Raw genomic sequence first — 24,435 nt, 5'->3', positions numbered from 1 at the left:
AGGTTTTTCAGAGCATTTGGTTGCTCTTAAAGTATACCAATTAGTGTGCATTTGTGTTAGGTTGTAGGTCATTCAGCACTGCAGACTACTGCAATTTTTTATTTCTATCATGCAAGAATAGGTACATATTTTCTATTCTGTATGATCATCAACACACTGACATTTCTATAAATGTTTTATATTATTTTTGAATTCTGTATGTAAACACGTTTCGCGTATTTCTATTGGAAGTATACTTTAAGATGATGATGATCAAGGAAAATAATTTTTGACCCAAAGCTCCAGGAGTCTGCGTCTATAGCCTGAAAGATGGATACCTTTTTAAATCGTCAGAATGCTCCATACAGTATTTAGGTATCAACAGTACAAATTCCCTGTCCACTTTATTTCAAAGCTAACTGGCCCTAATTGAGACTGCTATTCATGGCAACCTGAATAAACAGGGAAACTTTGCCTCAGTCATGGCTGTGAAGATTGGCTTCAGTGAAAATTCCTTTACCTGTGTTTAGACAAGAGGTGTATCCCCTCCAAAGTAGACAGAGTACATCATACAGGGGTGTGGGGCGGTCAGATAGCGAGGTTATTTAGAAAGGCTATGATGACTGCAACAGACAAAGAGGGCTGGTCTTTTGAGTTAATATCGGATGCCGCAGTTGTAGCTCCTACAACAGAGGATAGCCCACGAGGCAGACAAGAAATGGGTCTCTAGGGACATGACAGTAATCAGCCAGACATTCTGATAGGCTCTCCATCTCCAAAAATACTTGATCCCAAAATGTTTATGCTAGCATCACCACTCCAACACTCATGTATGTGCGATTCGACAACAAACCTTTCGAGTTTTACAGCAATCCCATAACCCCTCTTCCTGATTCACTACAGTGCAATAACCACTGAACCTCCATTGCACTGTGCAGACTGTGACTTCTGTATACTGAGAGATATGTGTTTCAAAGGAAAGATCAAATCATTCACTCAATCTTAACTAGATTTTTGGTTAACAGAGATGGACAGCCTTGCCCAGATACCCAATTATGGCGTAAGAGCGCCTGCGTTATTACACAGCAGTCAAAAGTGCTCCAGAGTAGGGAGAGAGCAGAACTGTGCCACATCTTAGTAGATATGGAGCAGTTCTGCTCGCTCTCATTCACACAACACAGCAACTTTACTTTCTGCGTTGCATTGCTTGATTTATTTGTAAATTTGGCAAGGCATCTGTCTCGTGCCTTGCGTTTAGAGTACAATGCATTTGAAAGTGAGCTTCGAAGCAGGACAAAATCTAAGCTGGCATTTCTTACAAAAAACTTCCCTACACTTCAAAATAATAGCAACAAAGGGCTAGAAGTATCATTTCATAAAAGTGCGATTCCCTAATTGCGATTCCCTGCAAACCGTAATCACGGAATCGCTATTAAAATGTATGAAACTCATGGAGTTTCATTTTGCGTTTCCTAATGGGTCACAAAGCGACCTACCCCATTATTATTCATGAGGTCGTCGCAATTTGTTACCTATAAGGAAAAGCTAAAGGGCCAGATGTAGGTAGATTCCAATTTGCGGCTTGCAAATTGTGAGTCAGAGCGACTCGCAATTTGCGAGTCTCAAATTGGAATGTAGGATGGTGTCCCTGACACCATCTCCGACTCGCAAGGGGGTCGCAAAGGCCCATCTCATTAATATTAATGAGGTGGGTTGCAATTTGCAACCCCCTTGCAAGTGGCGGCATTCACAGGGATGGTGGCCTGCTGCGGACAGCAGACCACCATGTCTGTGACTGCTTTTTAATAAAGCAGTTTTTTTTTTTTTTGTAATGCACCCCGTTTTCCTTAAAGGAAAACGAGATGCATTACAAAAACGAAAAATGAAACATTTTCAGTTAATTTTTTCAGAGCAGGCAGTGGTCCATACGACCACTGCCTGCTCTGAATTTTTTTTTGCAGTTCCATTCACAAAGGGGATTGGGTCCCATGGGGACCCCCTTCCCTTTTGCGAATGGGTTACCACCCATTTCAAATGGGTGCCAACTGCAATTGCTTTGCGACCGCGTTCGCAGTCACAAAGCAATCTGGCATTGCACTGCAACTCGCAATTAGGAAGGGGACTCCCCTTCCTAATTGCGACTCGCAAACAGCTTTTGTGATTCGGTAACCAGGGGTTTTGTGCATTGCAAAATGCAGTTTGCACGTCGCAAACAGCGAAATTCGCTGTTTGCGAAGTGCAAACTGTTTCTTACATCTGGCCCAAAATCACAGGGATGGTGGCCTGCTGGGCTCAGCAGACCACCATGTCTGTGATTGCTTTTAAATAAAGCATTTTTGTTTGTTTTTTAAATGCAGACCTTTTTTTTAAAAGAAAAATGGGATGCGTTTAAAAAAGAAAAATGAAAAGTTTTCTTTTCATTTTTTAAGAGCAGCCCACTGCCTGCTTTTAAAAAATGTTCTTGCATGCAGTCACGAAGGGGAAGGGGTCCCTTGGGGACCCGACCCCTTCCCGTTTGCGAATGGGTTACCACCTACTTGAAGAAGGTGATAAAATGTGAATGTTTTGCGACCGCATTTCGTCACAAAACATTCCTGCATGGCACTGCGATTCGGTGTTAGGAAGGGAAGACTTTGACACACCCTTCCTAAAAACCAAATCGGTATGTAGGCACAATTCCAATTTGCGATTCATTAACAAGTTACCGAATCGCTAATTGGAATTCATACATACTAAAATGCATTTATTGGTCCCGATCGGGCTGTTTACGACCGCAAAAATGCATGATACATCTGGCCCAAAGATCGCTAGCTGTCTACCTTCTATAGAAATAAATCTGCTATGACTACGGTCAATTCCTTCCTGAGCCTAAAAAAAACTTATCACTCCTAGTGTTTCAAGCCAGATTAATTACAAAAAAGCATTCCCTTATAAACAGTGCTTAATTTGTAAATAAAAATGTGCCGGTGCTCAAAGGCCTCGTCTTAAACACGCGGCTGCTGCAATTAGATGTGCGATCACAGAATACTAAGGCAGCGTAATACTGAAGCCATCTCGGGCATCTTCAATCCTTTAACAGCCACTCCCTACCCCTTCATCTCACTCTTGCAGCTTTCTGCTTTCTCCCATTATGACACTTTTTCATTTTTCTCTTTCTCCGTCTTTCCCATATGTGTCTTTTGCTCGCAGTAAATGACTGAGGCAGAAAAATAAGACCCGCCCCTCAAAAATAAGTACCTGTGCTCCACACCGGTAACAACAAGCACAAATTATGCACTGCTTATGTACAATATGTGACATTTCAATCAACTATTATGCCACACACCTCTTTATTTAGGTCGAGCTCCTGTCGGCTACCTTTGTCTCAAAACAAGACACTGTTAATCACATTTAGGAAGCTTTGACAACTTAAGTTCTACAGATTAAAATACAAATTACAGTAATTACTCTTTGTTTTACAGGGGCTACGTTTGGCCAGACAATCATAGGTATATGTTGTTGGCCAGCAACTACTATGTTGTCCTATCTATGAATTAATGTACTCAGGATCATATATAGTGTATACAGAGTGGATGATTGACAAAATGTAACAATACTTTTTATATGCAACCCAAAGATAATTTTAAATAATTGATCTCCACTTTATGTGTATTAACATACACCCACAAGTACTTTTACCGCTAAATACTTTGTTAACCAGAAAAGCCCTATTTCAACGGAAAATGAGGTTTTGTAACCTCTCCTGTGGTATTATAGGAATTACAGCAGAGGTGTGAAAAAATTTAATAACAGAGACTGTCTTAATAATAAAGACTTCACTGAAGAAGGGTTGAGTGAGTAGATATAACCATTTTATGGAAATGCTTCAGTTTTCGAAAAAAGGTAATCGCCCAGAACAACATGTCTTTTTTGTTTTACCACATTACAAATTCTTCTCTAAAGAGGCTGTAAAGGTGACTCTGAATGCAGACTCGTCAAGAATTGATAATTACATTACCTTCTAATCTCATTCACAAGATCCGTAAAAGATTGCTCCCAAGCATACATCTTAATTATTCTCATCCCAGATATGACTTCGTTCATGGTTCTTATCCGGGTGTCTGTTAAGGCTGCAGTTTTGCTCCTGTGGATTGAAGAAAATATAAAGGTCATACCAACAGGCGACTGTTACTTGTTGGGAAGCATAAACATTCAAATATGCTAAACTGATATTTAGACAACAATATTTTACATTACCGTTTAATAATGGTATGTTCGGAATCCCTTGTAGTTGAACGTACACATACAGTAAATAATTGCGAGACAGTATCTTTTTATATGACTGCAGAATATTCTGCTTTCATTAGACTGGATATACTAGCCTATGTTGCCTCTGGACACAGAGAAAACACTGAATAGTCCCCACGGCATGTGTTGCAACAACAAAACATGGTGGCAGATTAGCTAAACCAATTTTGTCGAACTTTCTGGTAAGGCTACATTGCAACTGTGATGAAATATGACCAGTGGAATAAAAGTTATCTGTCAAATGTGGGCTTCCGGGTCGATTTACTCTACACACATAATGGGCCTTACAACTATGTCATCCTGTTGGGTGTAGATTTTATATTATTAACTCCAAAGGGGCAATGTTTTGTGTAAATGATAATCGGGACACAATATTTATATCATATAGTATTATGACTGTGATATTCTGATACCACACCCTGTGAGCAGTACCTTGAAACATGCAAATTCTGCATGTATAATGTTCAGAAGTAGTAAATGCCTAACATATCGATTGGTATTTGTTTGTAGTGCAAGGACATTAAAAGCTCCCTTTTAACTGCATAGGCTGTCGTAGGCATTTGCCTATTGTTGCATACATTCCGACTTTGGTGTAACCCTACATGGTGTGCTTTCCCACTTGCAGGTTTCACAAGTGAACTGGGTTCAATGCACAAGTGATAAATGTAAAAGACAATTTATTGTAGCTCCACAAAACACTAATCAATGTGTAGCTGACATAGAAGTTTTGCTTTTGGGTTACTTAACAATCTCATAAAGCGATCAGGGGCATAGTGGAAACAGCAAAACATCCTTATTTCGTTATTCGCAGTATCACATACACTGTATAAAGAAGAAGTAACACTTTTAGATAAAACTTTATTTCTACAGGAAAAATCTGTTTCCCAGTGCATCTAAAATATTTACACAGAAGGATACAAAAACAGCAAAAAGCCATGTCATAACTAACAGGTACAAAATGAACATTCCCAGCGTTGCTAAAATGTCATTTAAAATGTTATCTAGAACCTAACACCCTTGCGATATACTGTGAAAGCATGAAAGGCAGAGCAACTTGCAGTCTAGAGTTTCTTAGGAAGAAGAGGTACACTGCCTACCTTGTTGACAGCAAAAGCTGTCTTTATCAGCGGAGGTGTGAAAACAGTGTTCCCTGTGTAGGGCAAACACACATTGCAGTAGTAGCCAGTCTGTCTTCCTCTGGGACTTGGCTTTATGAACTTCAACCTTAAGGCAAGATGTGTCAGCAGGTCAGATCATCTATGGCAACATCTCGATAATCTGGGCGAAGGACATCTCCTGACAAGCGGTCAAGTGGCAGTCCTTATATACTAAATCTTATCAGAAATTGTCATTTCTGACATAAGTTTAGGAATGTCCTACCTAGATTATGTGCATTAAGGTAGGCAAGAGGATATCAATTCAGACTACATTATTTTGGTTATATGTCTGTGTGTGTTCTTCTTTGACCTTGATATGGTGATGAGAAGACATTTGACCCAGACGAATGTCGCATTAGATGTTGTATCTATATCCTTATTTGAAGATCTTGACAATATTACAGTTCCTAGAAAGATAACGTCTGGTAACATCTATGTTAAAACGCAGACATGACAATGATTCTGCATAAATCAGGGAATACGGCAGCTTCATTGTCTAAGTGAAGGAAGATGGTGGCCTCCATGAACTACGATAGGGTCAGGCCTTAGGGACTTTATGTTACTGTAGTAAAAGCCTGCTTTTGAATAAAATAATATTACTCCTTAAATTGGGCTAGGAAAAAGATAACACCTTCACACCTTATAAAATTTGTCAAAAAGCTAATTCAGTGGCAAACATTAACTTTTGTTAGATAAACTAAAACAATACATTTAAAAGATAGTGTTTACCTCTGCACGAGAGTTTAGGAAGTTTTTATTTCAGTTCTGCTAGGCTCTCTTCCCTCCAGTGGCTGTAATTAGTTCCTCCAATAAGTTTCAAATACCCTTTCTTGGGGAAGACAATAGGCCTAGGCCTGATGGTAGGAAGGGTTGAATGAGTAATTATTGGATATTTATCTTCAAATGTGAGAGAAGGGGTTGGAGAGGAATGGCAGAAGGTAATTCAAAGATGGAGGTTGAATTTTTCATGGTTCGATGATGAAGAAAGCTCTACTTTGAGGCCTCTGAAGGTGACCTATTCCTAACCAATCTGTTTATGCTACCAGCATGAGAAAATCTGGTGTAGAAACCAGGCATTGTTGGTTTTCAGAGGGGATTCTATTATCTATATAGGACAACCATTTGGGAGGAATTTCTGAGCACCAAATACAAGCCCTGAGTTCTGCCAGTTTGAAAGTTCCCCCGTGCGAAGTCTCTTTAGATATTTTACCAGAAAACAACAGGAAACAACGAAAAAGGTTTGTTTGGGTCTGGGAATTTTCTTAAACTTGGATTTGAAGTTGTAACCTGCCAAAGTGCTTTGTATGAAAGTGTCCTGCCATCAACTCAGCACATTACAAATGCAATGGAAGAAGGAACAGACAAGGAAGTACATGCTGGTTTGACTCCCTGGAAGAATATTGAAACCTGATCCTATTTTCCCTTGGGCCACAGCTTTGGAAGTCAGACTACTTGGCCTCCTGTAGGCTCCTTGGGGACAAAAGAGGTTGAAGAATGACACCTTGGATGAAATGCCAGAACACCAGTGGGCACTGGGAACTGTGCTGCAGAGCTGGCTGGAGTTAGTGATTGAACGTGTTTCATTCTGATAAACTATGGCTTGGACATTAGATGCCATTCCAACTGTAAGATCAACAAGGAAGAATATTTTTATCACCTTCAAAAGTTAGCAATTTTTTCACCACCTCTTAATTGGGTCAATGTGCCAAGGCTTCCCCAAAAGGACATGACTTTGGTGGCCAAATTATTTGGCAAGAAGTTTGAGGCAACTGCAGGACCGCTGAAAACAAGAATCCCGACATGTGGACCCATTGGTGACTGCAGCAGCCTGCCTTGCACCACTGGAGGGTTTCAAGGCCCCAAAAAATACATTCAAAGGTACCACCTGGGAGCTGGAAAAGGTGGCAAACTGATCGGGGAAAATAGAGAACATTCATCACTATATGTTTCAAAGTTGCCCCTTTTAGGTCATAGTGTCAAACCTGAAGCCTTCAGCAGAACCTTGAGAAATGTGTATCTGACTTTTGAGAGATTCTCACCACTCAACAGCCTGCCTTGCAGGTTTGATTCCAGAATAGGAATCTGATGTCATACTACATATTTCCATGTTAATTACTCATTTCTGTGTGCCCCCTTAGGTTACATCTACCAGCCCCAAGTAATTTCTCCTCAGCCCTGTCTTACAATTACTGATGCCAAGCACTGGGACTTCCAAAGGGAATATAAAGGTAAAATGTTTGACTGGTGTGACCAACTGGACTTACACAACTATTAACCCATCAAGGTTGGCCTAAAATTGTGCAGAGGTCCCAGTCAACCACAGTAACTGGTGTATTGTTTTTTTTTTATTTTTTTACTTAGAACATTTTCTTCAATTTCACTAAACCCACATGGGAATTGTATTTGTTTGTTCTTGACAATAATATTGATTTGGTGCTGCCTACATATTTAACAGAGATTTCTCTGGGGAAAAGAATGCTACTTATTGCCATTGGTACAGGGGTTAAGCCAAGATTTTCTTGATGAAACCGTGCTTTAACTAAGCAAGATATAGAATTAATAATTCAGTGGGATCTTAACCTAAACTAAAAATCCAGAGCCTCACAACAATAAATAAACAGATTAGGGACGCCTATGAAAATTTCGAATTTATTCTCCATGACTGGCAATTAAGATCCCGGTGTTAGGTGCGGAAAATGGATTTCATAAAGTCTCACACAAATTATATACATATAACATACACTTCCTTAACAGTGTAAAGCATACCATCTATCATGCCCCCAGTCATTCTACATATGTATTTTTATAAATTCTTAAATTACCAATCAATTTCGACTCAAGAGGCTGATGCTTTATTAGTCAGTGTTTCATAGTTCTTTTATTTCAGTTTGCATTGTGATGTCAGAATGTACTAGCCTTGTGATCCAGAGCCAATGGGAGCAATGTGTATTTCCACACTTCTCCAAACCCACTGCCAACCATACACTGACACTATGTTGGTTAGAAGTAGACCTGGGGAAAGGGAAACAGGGCAATGCAGTGAAACAGAGACACTAGATATTGTCACTCTGCTTGTTAAAACACATAGATACTGTCCGCATTAAAGGAGCATTCATATCTAAAGGCAAGAGGTAGCCCTTTGTGAGTTTATGGTTCTGGCTCCAGCACCCAATTCCTGATATTGTATATGATTTACCTGTTAACAATCTCTGCATTTCCAACTCTTTATGGTCACAGTTACAGCTAAACCAGATAGCAATTGCCCTAGAACATCCATTCTCTTGGATTAGATTAAACATGTATTGATATTTACCAAACTTGATCTGAGGTGAGCATATCATTTCCACAGAGTCCAAGAGGGTTATGAATGGAAAACTGTTTTAACTTGGACTCTGAGTGCATGTACTTGATTACAGGGAATAGGGTCTACAGGTTCCAAATCGATCTTATGAGCATAGTTTGTGTGTGGAAATAATACACTTGTATTTTTCTTATCAAACACACCATGAAACTTTGATAACAAGGCAAAGTAATAGCACAATCATACCATGTGGCATCACTATCCCTGCTAATGCATTTGAAGGGCGACTGTAGGGTGATTCACAGGGTATAAAACAACTATTCATACACTAATCAGAATTCAATTGTAGTATTCTTGCTGCCCAATCAAAACTGGAATTATCAACCACAGCCTGCCCAAAATCACTTTAAACTGAGATGCATCAATCAAATCAAAAAATGTTTTCATAACTTTCAAAACACACCACAGAAATCATGAGCATATGAAAAAGTACAGACCCAGAAGACAATGTAAAGCAATCTACTGTCTTAACACCTTTGAGAACTTTTCTTTTTTTTTAATAAACAATTTTATTGATTTTGGTCCAGTAGAAACACTCAGCATTATCACATTGTGAGTACAAATAAACCGTAACAAAGGGCAGACTTGCAAGACACAGTAAGGTTTTTGACTAATTAGGAGACACAATAACAAGATACATGACAACAGAAGATTTTGCTCCAGTCCTTCTCACCATTTCCCCCGTATCCGTTCAAGTTTCAAAGGACACCCTCTGGCGCCAAACACAGGTATCTCTTGCTGTGCACACCAGTCCACTCTGGCCGCCACAGCTACAGCATAGGGGGAATCAGGCTTTTCAATCAAGCTGCAATGTCCATTTAGCCATCATAGTAGCGGTCCCCAGGAATACCCAGTCCACCCTTGACCACCAGCAGTAGCATCAATGATGACAGGTGCACCTCCCAGCCCAGCACTTCTGTCAGTTCTCCCACCATAGCAGTCCAATATCTCTAAATCACTGGGCAAAACCATACAATGTGATAAAAGTCGGCAGATGTGTGAACAGCAGCAACAGGCAGGATCGAGAAGAAGGCCTGCCTGGTGTAGCCAGGCTGGAGTAAGTTAGGCACAGTAGAGATAATAGGTTTGGACCAGGCGCAGCCTGGAGGAAATCATTATGACTCGAGGTGCCAGAGCATCTCACCAGTCCTTATCGTCGAGGGAGTCCAGCCATCCTTCCCAGCATGTCTTGAGGTGGTTCAGTATGCCAAAGGCATTGATGTTAAAGGTGTAGTAAATCTGGGAAATGCCTTCCCCGCCCAGTGCGTGCATAAGGAGTTTAGCCTTCAGGGGGACTGAATTCGGAAAGAGGGTTATCTTGTGGCATGTGGGTATGGAGCACATGCCTTAACAGTAGTTATTTGTAAAATTGTGAGGAGGAGAGTGTGTAGGTATCCTGGAGCTCTTAGGAGAACATGTGTGCCCAAGACTACACATCAACAACCAATGAGGTCCCATCCTACAAAGCCTTCTAGTGTTGCCACCTTGCACAGCCATGTGCTGTGCCATGAGAGGATTTGTAGCCTGGGTTTGGCATCCCTGTTAGTATGGGAGAGCGTGGATTTCCAAGCAAGGAAAACCAACTGTGTCACCACAGGGATAGTAGAGGAGATTGGGGAGGCATACAACATGGCCATGATCCGGGGAAATCCCAGGGAGGCCAGCTCCTCCTGATAGGCAGGGTCAGATCACCCCCCATTAAGCCAGTTGTTGACCACCAAGAGCTGCGAAGCTAGGTAGTATAGGTAAAGATTGACCATCCCCAGACCCGGGTCATAAGGGGCACGCTGACCGTGGGTAAGTGCCAAAAATATCCAGAAATCATGCCAGAGAACCAAAGTTGCCAATTTGTCCAGTTCCCAGAACCAGTGGTGAGGCAACAATATCGGAAGATTTTGGAAAACACAGAGGAACCGCTGCAGCACCGTCATTTTGTAAAGGGCGATTCTATCCATCACATTCAGCGGGAGGGATTGCCATTTCTTGAGGTCCTCTTTGGCTCTCCACATCAAAGCACTAGGGTTGAGGGAGTAAGTGAGCTCAGGGTGGAACGTGACCCAAATAATCAAATATCAGAACTTCAGACAACACATGGGGATGTCGTTTTGCCAAGACACAGTCCCAAGTCAGGGGCAACAAGACTGATTTAGCTGGATTGACACAGAGGCCTGAGGCCTCCCCTAAAAGCTGGATAATCCAAAAGCAGCAGGGGCCACTCACCTCAGGGTCCACCAGGAAGAGAAGGACATCATCCTCACAGAGCGCAATACAGTCCTCATGTCCTTCATCCCACCGCCACCCCCACCTGAGCGTCACATTGGAGGATGAATGCAGTGGCACAATCGCTAGCGCAAAAAGGAGGGGAAACAGGGGGCATCCCTGTCGGGTCCCTCGCCCACTGGTGAAGACATTAGAGATCACACCATTAATCTGTACCCTTGCAGTGGGGTTGGAGTAGAGTGTGCAGACAAAGCCACGTTATCGGGGCCCAAAGTCAGCACTCAACAACACACTGTCCAGGTAATCCCAGTCCACTATGTCAAACGCCTTCTCAAAGACTATGAGAAGCAAGGCTAAATTGGGCGGGAATAAGTGACTATGAACAAGGGCAATTTAGAGTTGGCTGAGGCAGTGTCGCATGCTCCTGGACGGCATTAAGCCACATTGAGGTGTATGAGCATTTGAAGGACTTTTCTGAGACCAGTGGCCAGGATTGTGGCAAAAGTTCTTGACCTCCCCATTATTGAGGGTGATCAGATGGTGATCTGAACAGGAAGTAAGTGGGGGTTTCATATTCAGGATAACCACAACAGAACCAGTATCAATCTCAGGCAGAAAGAAAACAGTCTTTGATGCCTCCTTGTAGAAAGCGAGTAGTGGAGGAGTGGGAATTTCTCTCAATGCGGCATAATATTCTGTGGAGAACCAATCATGGCCAGGGGTCTTTCGGGAGGCCATGACGGAAAAAGCATCTCGCACCTCTTCAGTTGATAAGGGCTGATCCAGCATTTGACTCTCGGAGTGTGATAGACTGAGGGAGGGGAACTTCGTTTAAGAAGTAAGTGTCAGGCTCTGCCTCTAACCTAGAGGCTGCAGCATAAAGATGACAACAGTAATCTGCAAATGTTTGGGCAATGCCATGGAGGTTGCGGTGGGTACAGTCGTGCTCATCTGTTATTTCTGGTAGGACCCTATTTGCCTGAAGGCGGGTGGCAAGCCAAAGCAACGACTTACCATTTTTATCACACCAGACCTAAACCCTAGCTGTCGAGGCGTGCCACAGCTGCTTCGTTGGAGGCAGATCTTCTCACATACTAGTTTCAGTTGCTGGAGGGTGCCCCCTTGGGGATCAGTGGAGAGGTGCCTCCAAGTGAATGGCACTAGCCTCCAGCTGAGTTATGTGCTGGGTGCTCCTGCTCTCTAATTTGGCCTCTGGTGTGACCCCCTATTGAGGACTTTGCTGGCTGCCCACAGGGTGTCAGCGGATTTCACTGATCCATCATTTGTTTGTAAATAGGCTTTTAGTTCAGTTTCCAGTGCCTGAGTAAAGGACTCATCCTGGAGGTACCAGGCATTAAGCCACCACATGCAGTGTGGATCATCTGTGGGGGAACCAAGGTGGAGGAAAACAGGATCATGATTGGAAATTCTGTGCAGGAAGATCTGGACCTGAGATACTGTGCAGCAGTCAGCAGCTGACATAAGGATAAGATCAATTCGGGACTAAGTATGGCGTGAGGCAGAAATGTGAGTTGCTGAGGATACCACAGCCTTCAAATATCACAGAACCCGAGAGCAGAAGCCCAGTCTGAGAGGAGACGAGCAGTGGCCTGGCGGGGACAGAAGGAATGCCAGTAGAGTCCATGTCTGGAGCAGGGACCACGTTGAAGTCACCTCCAACCGCTCTCAGCCCTCCAGGAAGTGCCAACAGCACCTCGGAGAGGTCCTCAAGAAGGGGATCCAGGGCCGTGGGGGGTGCGAATGAGCACATGAGGTTAATATTGCATCCCTCAACACTGCCAGTAAGGGCAAGATATCGACCCGAGGGTCTTTCACCACCTGAGTGACAACCATTGGAAAGGAATGGCGTAAAAGAATCGCTACTCCTCGGCAACCTCTGGTATGCCCAGAGTGATGGACCCTGTCATAGCCTTAATACATCAGGAATGTTCAATGATTCCCCATTATGTGTGTCTCTGGAAGCATCAGGGTAGCAGGGAGGAATCGGCATGCGTAGCGCAAGACCACAAAATGTTTCAGCTATGTACTCAGTAGGAAGGGGGAGAGTCAGCATGTGGTGTCCATCTTGGCTCTGCTGGAAGTCCACAGTTTTAGTAGGTAAGGATGAGTGCAAGCTAGAAGGCAGTGGGTTCCGCACCCTAGTAATGCAGAGAGGAGGAATCTGCTCTTGTGTCACCGGGGCTCCACAAGAGCGGGTGCTATTTTTTTTTCGGTCTCAGAACAACGTCTTCCTGTGTTGGCTCAGAGGAGCCACTGTCCAGCAGGGTGAGCCACCTGACTTGTGGAGAGGTCGCTTCTCAGTAAGCCATGTCCAGGCCGCCTCTGGCGTGTTGAAGAAGTAGATTTTGTTAGCGTGAACAACCCTGTGTCGGGCAGAGAACAGCAACCTGTATGAAAGGTTGAGTACCTGTTGTTTCAGCCTGACTGCCGCATATGAGTGGCCCTGTAGTTGCACCTCCCTAGTATAGTCTGGAAAAATGAGTACCTTCATGTTGTGGCATCCTAGGGCCGGGTGGGGTCGGGCATCCTGCAAGATGGAGTCCCTATATTTAAAGTTAAGGATGCAAGCAATCATGGGCCTGTGTGATGCTCCAGTAGGTGGTATAGGTGTCAGGGCCCTGTGTGTCCTCTCAACAGCAAACCAGGGGGACAGTTGATCTGGTGGCATCCAAGACTTGATCAATTTTTCTGTGAATTCCATGGCCTGCGGTAGCTCCACACCTTTGGGAATCACCACTATAGCCTAGGTTGTTCTGCCGAAACAGATTTTCAGTGTCTTCAGCACGGTGGTGAAGCTCCGCCATATGGGAGGGGAGGCGGGAGACCTGGACAGACAGCTTTCAGCCTCGGTAAGTCGATTTGTGGCATTACGCAGGTCTTGGCGCAAAATGGCCACATTGACATGTACCTCACCAACCTTAGTTTCCACAGCTGCCTGGGAGGTATGTATTGCCTGCAATATTGTGGCCAGGTCGCCCTCAGGAGGCAGTGTTGTGTACATTGTAGTACTAGCTACGTGGCCATTGTCCGTAGTGTATTGATCCATTCAGGTCTGGGAGCCAACTGGACAAGTGGACTTATCTTTCCCCTTTATGGCGTTAGGGCATGGTGTGCGCTCAGAGGGGTCCCAGCCCACTTGTCACTATATTACAACAGCACAAGCATCTAGGCCCAGAGTTATAACGCCACTGCTCAGTGTGGTCCCAGGCGTGAGGAGATATGCCAGAGCACCAAAGGAGGCAAGTAGCCCATCGGGAATGTGCCAGGAAGACAGCATTAGAAGGCACCTGAGTCCCAAAGATCTGTTGCCTCGACTGTGGCAGACGTCCAGGCAGCCCGATACTGCTTACACCCTTTCAGGTCACAAGTGAGGTGGCGAGTGCGTTATGAAATCCGACGGGGCCGGGCGGGGTGAGGAGGAGGGGGCACCAGGTTATCCCACAAGGTGACCCAGTCATTTCTGGTGGCTGGGTCTTGGTCCCGTAGTTTGATAGCACCATCAAGTAGAGATGCATCTGGGGTCCGCCACACTCTGCAGGCCCCGTGATTGGTGTAGGCAGACATATTGCTCAGCATTTGTAATATTCAAGGGGAGGAGGACTGCATAGGTCTAGTGACTGGTATAGGCAACCAAGGGGCACAGTGTCCTTTAATGACCTGAGGCAAGCAGGCTGTAACTGGAAGTCTGGCCTGGCACAAAGGACCGCCTTGGGATGACCCTTTCAGATGTGCAAACGCAACCCCACCAAGGGCCACATCATATTCACAGGACACCCAGTTCTTGCCTCTTCAGTTCCAGGGAGCATAAGTAGGGGGCACTGGGGGGCTCAAGATCAGCAGGTAGAGGTGCCCCCCTCACACGAATACCACAACTCTCACAGGTTTGTTTTTAGAGGCATGCGTGAGGGTCACCACGAGCGCCCTCGTACCTGTGCCGTACCACTGGGGGAGGGTCCCACAGGAGGGCTGCCAGTGCACTGTGCTCATCGGCAGCCCTAGGCAGGCTGGGCCAAAGGCTGTCACATGGTCCACCAGCCACAGATGGGGGCAGTAATCAGACCGCAAGGGCCCAGGGCTTGGTCTGGGCTGTCTGTCAAAGAGGCCCATGGGAGAGCGCTCAACTGTGCCCTAGGATCTCCTCTTTTCCCAGGCTGTTTCAGAAACAATCAAGAGGCCAGCGTTTGGGTCAGGGCCCCCCACAGCAAGTCCAGAGTCAGTTCCCCCATAGGCTGGTGGGGCATGAAGACGTCAGTCTCAGTGCCAGCCAAACCCCAGGCAGGAAAGTGGGAAGCCTCACAGAAGGTGTAAGGCATTCGCCTGGCAAAAGAAGTCTGGGACTCTGGGCCAGGCAGCCCTTGTTGATGGGCAATGACAGCGCCCACAGCTCACCAAGGCCCCGGCTGTGGGGCAGTGCTTATCCTATGTGGAGCCGCCATCTTGGGTCAGGGCCTAGGAACAGTGCAGCTCCGTGGATGCAGTGAGATATCTGTAGCCATCCACGATGTGGCGACCCGCAGGGCAGGTCCGGTGACACCTCAGGTTCACTTTGCGGAGATGAGTGGTGTCCTGATGGTCCTTGGGTGGTGGCAGATGACGGAGGGTGCGGGAGCACTCTTAAAGTGTGACCTCCATCTTGACACCCCCAAGCCACGCCTCCTAGAGAACTTTTTTCTTAATACTGGTGTCTCTGCACAAACTGAGCAAACTTAAGGTCCATATAATTCGAAGAGGTTTATGATTTGCCTGACAAATATCTTGACAAAGGAAGTGATCCTAATCCATCTATCCTTCTTGGTCGCTTACAAAAAAAATCCCAACAGTTTTAGATGAACTTGTGTATCCAGTGTCCAAAAATTTACAATTCGATGGCAGATATATGTAGGCACTAGTTTTCAGAGTTTAAAAACAATAATGGAATTAAAATTCAGCCAAGGCAAAAAGAAATGCCACTGGAAGTACCTCCCTGTCATCAAACTTCCTATGTTTCCATGATGGAAAGATACTAACAAAAATTCAGGAAGATAAATATACTTATCTAAGAGAATTTCCTCGGTTCAGAACCTATCTAAGAACGTTTTCAGATTGTTTGTGAGCTGCTGCAACCCCCTCAATGTATCTTACTTTCTATTCAATTTCAGAGATGCCATCCTAGGAGCAGTAACCACTCTGTCAACAAATATCACATAGAAGACCCCTTGCAGCACACACAGATTCATTACAATATCTTTGAACCTATCTCCAAGGCGCAATTATTTGATGTGATCTCCCAAACTGGACTGTGGCTTCCCGAACAACCTCTTCCCTTCACTCATTAGGTGTCACCTCTGCTACTATTTCTTAGACAATATTCTTAGGCTTTTAAGAGAGGTTATCAAAGTAAGTGCAAAGGTTAGCATTCCTTTTCACTCTTCTTCTGAATATAAATGTAAGAGTTCATAATCCTTATATGATGACTGCTGACAATGGTTTCAATTACAAAATCAAAATCCTTAGCACAAGTATGGTCCTATAATATGTCTCTGAATCCATCTTCCCCAATTTACAGTGAGAAATAACATCCTTTTGGTGGAATCAGATTTTTTCTTCATATTACACTGAAAGGTGTATTTAGTTAAAATTGAAACGTAGATTAGTACTATTTTCTAATGGTAGTTGTGGTTTGCCACTTTACTACACCTTTTGTGGCAACATTTCTTTATTATTGTTCATTATCATTTTCAAGTAAATATAGTGACTAAAGGTAATCGGATTCAGAAACATTAGTTGAAATAGAAGAGGTACATATCACCCTCCAAGTACATTTCTCTTGATGTCTTGTGAGAACCAATAAAAGTTACATAGTAGGGCCATGCTAACGATTTGTACACGAGTATATTTGTTGGCCTACTAACCTGGGAAAGAAGATGAGAGTGGGAAGAGGAGAGTGTAAATACAGAATATAATATCAACTTAACAGTGTGGGACATAAAAGAGGCGAGGGAAGGGAAGACAGTGGAGAGAAGATACAAATCAGAAATAAGGAGGAAAAATTAAAGGCAAAAATAGCTCTAGCACCAGGGATAGCAACATTAGCACTTCTCTAGGGTTCCAGTTATACTGCACTACAATTGAAAAATTCAGACTTAAACATTCAGGGGTATCTGTATGGCTGACATAAACGCATTGGACGTTGAATCTCACAAATCACCAGTGGCCCCTTGGGAGTGGGTATAACGCAAAACATAGTTGGGTCATATCATACAATACAAACAATAATAAACATGAAAACCTATTCAAGCTAGTTATCTGCTACCTAGATGAGGCTATGCACACCAACTTTCAGTATTTACTAGGAGCTATCGGGTACCAGGAAGACACATAAAATGGGATCACATATTCAGTTAAAGAATCCTGGGGCCCATGGGCCAGATGTAGGAAACACTTTGCGAGTCGCAAACGGCAAAATCTGCCGTTTGCGACTCGCAAATGCGTGTTTCCTATGCAGAAATGCATTTTGCGAGTCGTTACCGACTCGCAAAATGCATTTCCGAATCGCAAATAGGAAGGGGTGTTCCCTTCCTATTTGCGAGTCGCAGTGGTATGCAACTCCATTTGCGACCGCGTACGCGGTCGCAAATGGAGTCGCAGTTACCATCCACTTCAAGTGGATGGTAACCCACTCGCAAATTGGAAGGGGTCCCCATGGGACCCCTTCCAGTTTGAGACTGGACCCCAAAATATTTTTTCAGGGCAGGGAGTGGTCCAAGGGACCACTCCCTGCCCTGAAAAAAACGAAACAAAAGGTTTCGGATTTTTTTGAAATGCAGCTCGTTTTCCCCTAGGGAAAACGGGCTACATTTAAAAAAAAAAAAAATGCTTTATTGAAAAGGCAGGTCGCTAACATGGAGGCCTGCTGACGTCAGCAGGCCTCCATGTTAGCAAGTGCCTATACTCGCAATGGGGCCGCAATTTGCGACCCACCTCATGAATATTCATGAGGTGGGTCATTGCGACCCCATTGCGAGTTGCAGACGGTGTCTGAGACACCGTACTGCATAGCAATTTGCGACTTGCAAATTGCGAGTCGCAGGGACTCGCAATTTGCAAGTCGCAAATTGCTCTCTTCCTACATCTGGCCCCATATCTATACTTTTTTAGCGCCGCATTTGCGCCGCTTTTTGACGCAAAAACGGCACAAACTTGCAAAATCCAATTGTATTTTGCAAGTTTGCGCCGTTTTTGCGTCAAAAAGCGGCGCAAATGCGGCGCTAAAAAAGTATAAATATGGCCCCCAATTTTATCATTACGTTTATATTTAACACGATCACAGCAAGCGCCCCTCGTTAGTTCAGACAACCCTTCTTCAAAATTAGGTTTTCCACAGGCAGCGGTTCAAGTGCAAGAAGGAAGAGAAACAGAGTTAAAGGTCAAGCCTGTGGTCAACCCTGTCTTGATTCTCTCCTGATTGTAATCTGCCTCGACAAAAAGCCTCCGCTGTTCATCTGTGTTGTCACTTGACAGCACAGTCATTTGACTGTGAATATACAATCCAGGCCAAATCCCTCAAGCATTTGAATAAAGTAGCCCATTTGAAACAATCAAATGCTTTCTCCCGGTCAAAAGAGATCGCTAGGGCATTTTCATTCAGTTCTCTGGTGCACCAAAGGAGAGGCACTAATGTTGTTAGGTGGGTCCCGGAGGAAGGTCCCGGAACCTTGCCACACCTCTTATAAAAAATAACCTGACTGGAAAATAGGATTTGCCAATGCCACAAGCACTACTATTTCATGACAATTCTCCAAACATATTTTGAATGCAGTAGCCCAAAATATGTAAATACATTTATTTAAGACATTGAAACAATACTGTAAGTGACAGAGCAAAATTAATAGATTTATGGACACCCGCGCCCCAGAAATAAAATTATTAATTAATCCTTTACTACTAAAATTCTGTCAGGATATTCAAAACTCATAGATAGAATAAAATGATCTAATAACGGAGGTTTTATTGTGAAATAATTCCTTACAAGACACTTTTTAGTCTATAGTTATCTTCATCCTATTGCTTAGAAGGCAATCTGTTAAAATGTACCTATAAGGTTAAAGGTCATCAATGACAGCAACAGTATCACTGATGCTCTAACACTGCAAAGAGTGTGTTTGCCAATTACAAGAAGCAGGGTGCACGGGTCGTGAAACTGCCAGGCCAAAAATTACAGATTATTGCCAGTAACTATACCGACACACTGTGCCATTACGAATACAAAAAAGGATAATGGAGAAAACCAGTACGAGCCCGGATTACTAGGTCATTTTCTGCAAGGCTGTTCCTGGACTGGGCACCCTTCCAGTCTCTCTACCACCTGCTCTGAGGTGGTGGGAGAGAAAGGAGGGTCCATGCTGGTCACAACGGTTCCATGCCTCGAAGTGCTGAAGGAAGGTGCTAGTGGTGGGCCATGGCGTGCCTTTGCCCTCTGTCTACACCCAGACCTGCTGGTGATTTTACAAGGTGCAGATTTACACTTTATAACATTAAATATATGTGTCACAGCCCAAAACAGGTCATTTGACACTGCAGACCGATGAGCAAATTCAATTTGAAAAATACACTAGGGTTATTACAATTTATCACTTAGTGGCAGTTAATACATTATTTGCCATCTAGAACTCTCAAACAGATTAACATTGCATGCAAACTACAGTGAGGGAGGCAGTCTGACACTGTCCTGTCACACTTCTAAACATTCCTGGAAATGGAACCCAGAATCAGCATAGCAATGTACTTTTTATTCCTTTTACATCCTGAGAAAAATGAAGTGCCGTTGTCTCTCACCCACATAACTAGTCACCCAGAACACATGCATCAACACTAGCAGGTTAAGACTGACACATGAACAAACCACAATGAGGCAAGGCAAAAAAGGTACTATATGACTCACAAATTACAGTCAACTGTTAACAAGAGATATTTCAACTAGAATCTACATTGACCACTTGCCCGGCTTCAACGCTCATGCATCTAATTAGATCCTTCCATATTGCAGCAAACAAATACTCAATGTTATTCAATTCAGGCAATGACATACAGTTTTTGGTAAAGCATCTTTTCAGTTCAAGACAATAGTAAATATCCACATATGTAAGACATATAATGAATCAGTTGGATTTCAAATGGCTTTATATGGACCTTTGCTCTTACTTACACATTTCGCTTACACCACTGAGGGCCCAATGGGAAACTGACCTTGGCCGCAAACTCCATGACAAAGAATGGAGCTTTCTGATGGAGTATCCCAGCATAACACCTCACAACAGGCAGTTCAAGTTCATTCAGTTTTCATTACTTCATAGACCTTATCCCACGCCCTCAAAATTACACAGGATCTTCCCTATGCTCCCTTCCTCATGCCGGTGCTGCTGCACCTACAATGCAGATTTACTGCATATGTTATGGTCATGCCCCACACTGCACACTTATTGGGGGGAAATTAGGGAAACTACAGTGTCTCTGACAGGAGGACAGCATGGGGACCTGGTGGAATATTTTGAGACTCTACCCTAGACCCAAATTATTAAAAACTGAAACACGTTTTGTGGACCTATCACTTCTTCTAGCCAAACAACAGATCACATGCCTCTGGAAATCCTCCATCGTGCCTCTTTTTACTAGCTGGACTAGCTGGTGTGAGGAGGTCTGGAAATGGGAATCTGCCGAGAGCTCATCGATACACAGAGAAGAATACAGAGGAGGGGCGTGGCCAAGATGGCGGCCGGAGCGGTAGCTTAATCTTAGAGCTCCACTCTCGGCCCACCGTTTGTTCAAAATCCTGTGCCCTGCTGTGACCCAAAGCGCCTGGGATTGCAGCGCAACCACTCCCGGGTATAATCAGAAGTTCCGGGAGTTCGGTGTTCCGGAAGGCGCGGCCATCGTGGTGGATCCGGTGATCGCGGATCGAAGCGGCCGCCATAGCGGAGGATCGCGGCCATCGCTAGAGCGCGTTGCGCGCCGAACAAAGAGGAGGTAGGGAGAGCGCCCGGCCTCCTCGCCCCTCGACGAGCTCCCTTGTCCCGACGATTGGATTGAGGAGCGGGAGGTGCTCCTCACTCCAGAGCGAGCGCCCCAACCGGGCTGGGCCGGGCCGCACGCCTCGAGGAACGATAGGGAGCGGCGGATGCCAGCACCAGACGCTCGGGCCCATCCTGCCCCCAACGCGGGACCATCACTCGTGCACATTGTGTGCCGAAACAAGAGGAGGTAGGGAGAGCGCCCGGCAGCCTCGTACCTTGACAAGCGTCCCCCGACGTGCCGCCCGGATTGGGGAACGGGAGACGCCCTTCGTCCCTGAGAGGGAGCCCCACCCGGGCTGGTCCCCGTGGGATGATCGATGGTGATTTATACCTACACTGAATGCCTGGGGCCTATTCAACTACCCACGGGGGGAGAAACATCGTCCCCCACCACAGCGCCACACGAGAGCCCCGGACCCAACGTGCATGGCCTAAATCCCCCAATGAGGGAGACCTAGGGAACGGCCTTCCACAGCCTCCAGATATCATCGTTGGAGCCCTCAATAATCATAGCTGCAGGTTTTCCCTTGGCCTCGGTTCATGAACAGCCCCCCGCCCTGGCGCAGGGCACCACATGGTGTGCCGGATCTAGCTGAGCCCCTCGTACGGGCCGTGGGGCCCGCTGCCGCATTGCCAGGGGGAATTATGAAACACACTGGGCCCCAACCCATGGAGGCGCAAACAACATCAAAATGAACACCAACAATAGCATGAGCAATGGAACCCCTTATTAATTTGGAAAGTGGCTGAAACGAATATTGTGTTGGGCAGAGACCGGAGGTATAAGCGGACCCCCAGCAAACACCTGTCCATTAATCCCAGTGGAACGTTTCAGTGCAAGATCTCAAAGAACCATGGTCAAACCAAAACACCCCAAGACAGGGCCGCTAGGAGATGGTGATCCTCCCCCGCCATCTGGACATCCAGACAAGCAATCGGACACTTCCCTACAACTCACTGAAACACTCCGCACGCACTCCCTCCAATTCGATAAAATAATGCAAGCAATAATGGACACTAAATCCTCACTGGAAGGGAAAATTGACGCCGCAGTACTGGAAGTCTCACTGCTACGTGCCGACCACCGCAAATTAACAGAAAGGGTCCATGACACTGAAACGACCCTGAAAACCATCCAACCAGGAGTATTGGTTATGAAAACTAAAATGCAACAAATGGAACTGGACATAGCTCAATTACAACGCAGAGCGGAAGAAGCTGAAGGACGCTCCAGACGCAATAACATCAGATTCCTCGGAATCCCAGAACATATGGAATCCCCCAAGGCAGAGGTGTTTTTGGAGTCCTGGTTGAAAAACATACTTACAGAACAGTCCCCTGGTACAACACCAGTGATCGAAAGGGCGCACAGAATCCCGAACAACCCGCCCCGCCCTGGAGCTCCGCCTCCACCCCTAATAGCACGCTTCCTGAATTATAGGGACAGAGACCTGGTGCTCCAATGCTTCAGAACGTCAAACCAGATCCAGCTGGAAAATAGTAGGGTCACAGCTTACCCTGACTACACTATGGAGGTACAGCGCAGAAGAGGAGCGTATAACAAGGTCAAACAGTTGCTGCGAGAAAAAGGCATTACCTACTCCCTCATGTTCCCAGCGCGACTACGCATTGTAACGGACGAGACAACCCTAATGTTCCCCACACCTGAAGATGCATGGACATGGATCCACGCAAAAGGTCTGGTAGACCCAACCAAAAAAGACACACCTACCGAAGAATGGACTACCGCTTGCCCCAGAAAGAAAAGGAAAAAACCTAAAAACGTCCTCTCGCCCCACAAAAGCGCAAATGGCGTTACACCAAGCACAAACACTAAAAGACACTAACTCCTTTGCCCGTGCGATGATGGACCTTAGGAGTGAATCGGACACTAACGACACTACCTCACATGGGGGCGACACAAGCCCTACTCCCTCCCCACTGCTAGTGGGCCCAGACCTTACCCCACGATCGGCAGACGAACTTTAAAAGGAAAAGATCGGTGCCCGCGGTCCCCCCCGGGCGGCGGCAACAACTGAGGTGCAGCCCGCCTTCACTATTGGGGCTCTCTCCTTGGAATCTTCTGTGGACAACAGTCCTCAACTTAAGAATCAATGACTGAATCCTTGATCAACTGTACAAATGCGCTTGGGCCAGCAGAGGCAGAGTCGTATCCTGACGGTGGGCCTCCCAAGGGCCCGACCTCGTCCATCCACGACCCCCTAAAACCTGAACGGTTTCCGAATGGACCTGACTTCCCCGGAAGTCATCTTAGGCACCGGTTGTGCTAACGAACGGACATTGTCCGTAATATCCTTTTGGTTGGAATATTCTTTTCTTTATCTTTCTCTCTTAACCCACTATGGGATTCTTTTTTCCTCCTCGACGCGCGAGAGATGGTTGGGCGTGGGATGGGGTTGGTTGGGGCGGGTGGGTGCGGATGGGTGCGGGTGGGACGGGGGGGTCCTGAGGGATGGGGTGGCTCGAGCTAATACTGATTAGACAGCACCCACCAATTCCCACACAACGCAATGAACAAGGAACCTATATATAACTTAATAACCTGGAATGTGAAGGGCATGGCCGGTGCCAGTAAACGTCATAGAGTACATGCATATCTAAAGCGCCACCATACACACATAGCAATATTGCAGGAAACACACATTACAACTGCGGAGGCTGCCCGGCTGGAAAAACACTGGTCGGGCTCAATATACAGCGCTGGCGACTCATCCTTTGCTAGAGGGGTGCTGGTCTGGATTGCCCCGGGGGTCCCCTTCACAGTACAACATAGCATAAAAGACAAGGACGGCAGGTTTATACAATTAAAAGGGCTACTGGACGGGGAGGAGCTCGCGATAAATGGACTATACGTCCCTAATATTAAGCAAGGTGAATTCTTACAAACAACAATATCACAACTAACCAACGACCTAACAACATCATGCATCTGGGGAGGGGACATGAACTGCGTCCCACACGTCGATAAAGATAGATCTCATCCCCCATTAGTGGCCACCCTCCCAATGAAAAATTCCCAAGCTATAGGTACTTGGATAGAAGAACGCCAGCTGACAGATATATGGAGGCATTTGCATCCACATAAAAGAGAATATTCTTATTATTCCCCAGTACACCAATTGTATACCCGGATAGACCTCATCCTTACCTCACAGAACATAACACACAAAATAATGAATGCAGAGTACTCTGCCAGGGTACTCTCGGATCACTGCCCACTCAAAGCACAAATCCGATGGGGCAAGCCCCGCTCATGTATCCCAACTTGGCGGCTGCAAACGCAATTATTACAAGACCCGCCATTCAGGAAGGACATAGCCACGCATATATCAGCATATTT

At 45.3% G+C, this 24,435-nt stretch overlaps 1 protein-coding gene across 1 annotated transcript in view; it reads right to left on the bottom strand.

Moving 5' to 3' along the window:
• Nucleotides 1-24,435, bottom strand: part of ABCC4 (ATP binding cassette subfamily C member 4 (PEL blood group)) — a 1,378,868-nt gene that overhangs the window by 928,800 nt on the left and 425,633 nt on the right. The window contains exon 7 of the mRNA XM_069205134.1: nt 3,977-4,102. Within this exon, the coding sequence (XP_069061235.1) occupies nt 3,977-4,102 (126 nt within the window). The remainder of the gene's footprint in view (nt 1-3,976; nt 4,103-24,435) is intronic.

The sequence above is a fragment of the Pleurodeles waltl genome, chromosome 8 (assembly GCF_031143425.1).
Source record: "Pleurodeles waltl isolate 20211129_DDA chromosome 8, aPleWal1.hap1.20221129, whole genome shotgun sequence".
Taxonomy (NCBI): Eukaryota; Metazoa; Chordata; class Amphibia; order Caudata; family Salamandridae; genus Pleurodeles; species Pleurodeles waltl.
The sequence above is the reverse complement of the archived record's forward strand: the minus strand, read 5'-3'. Positions and strand labels throughout refer to the sequence as shown.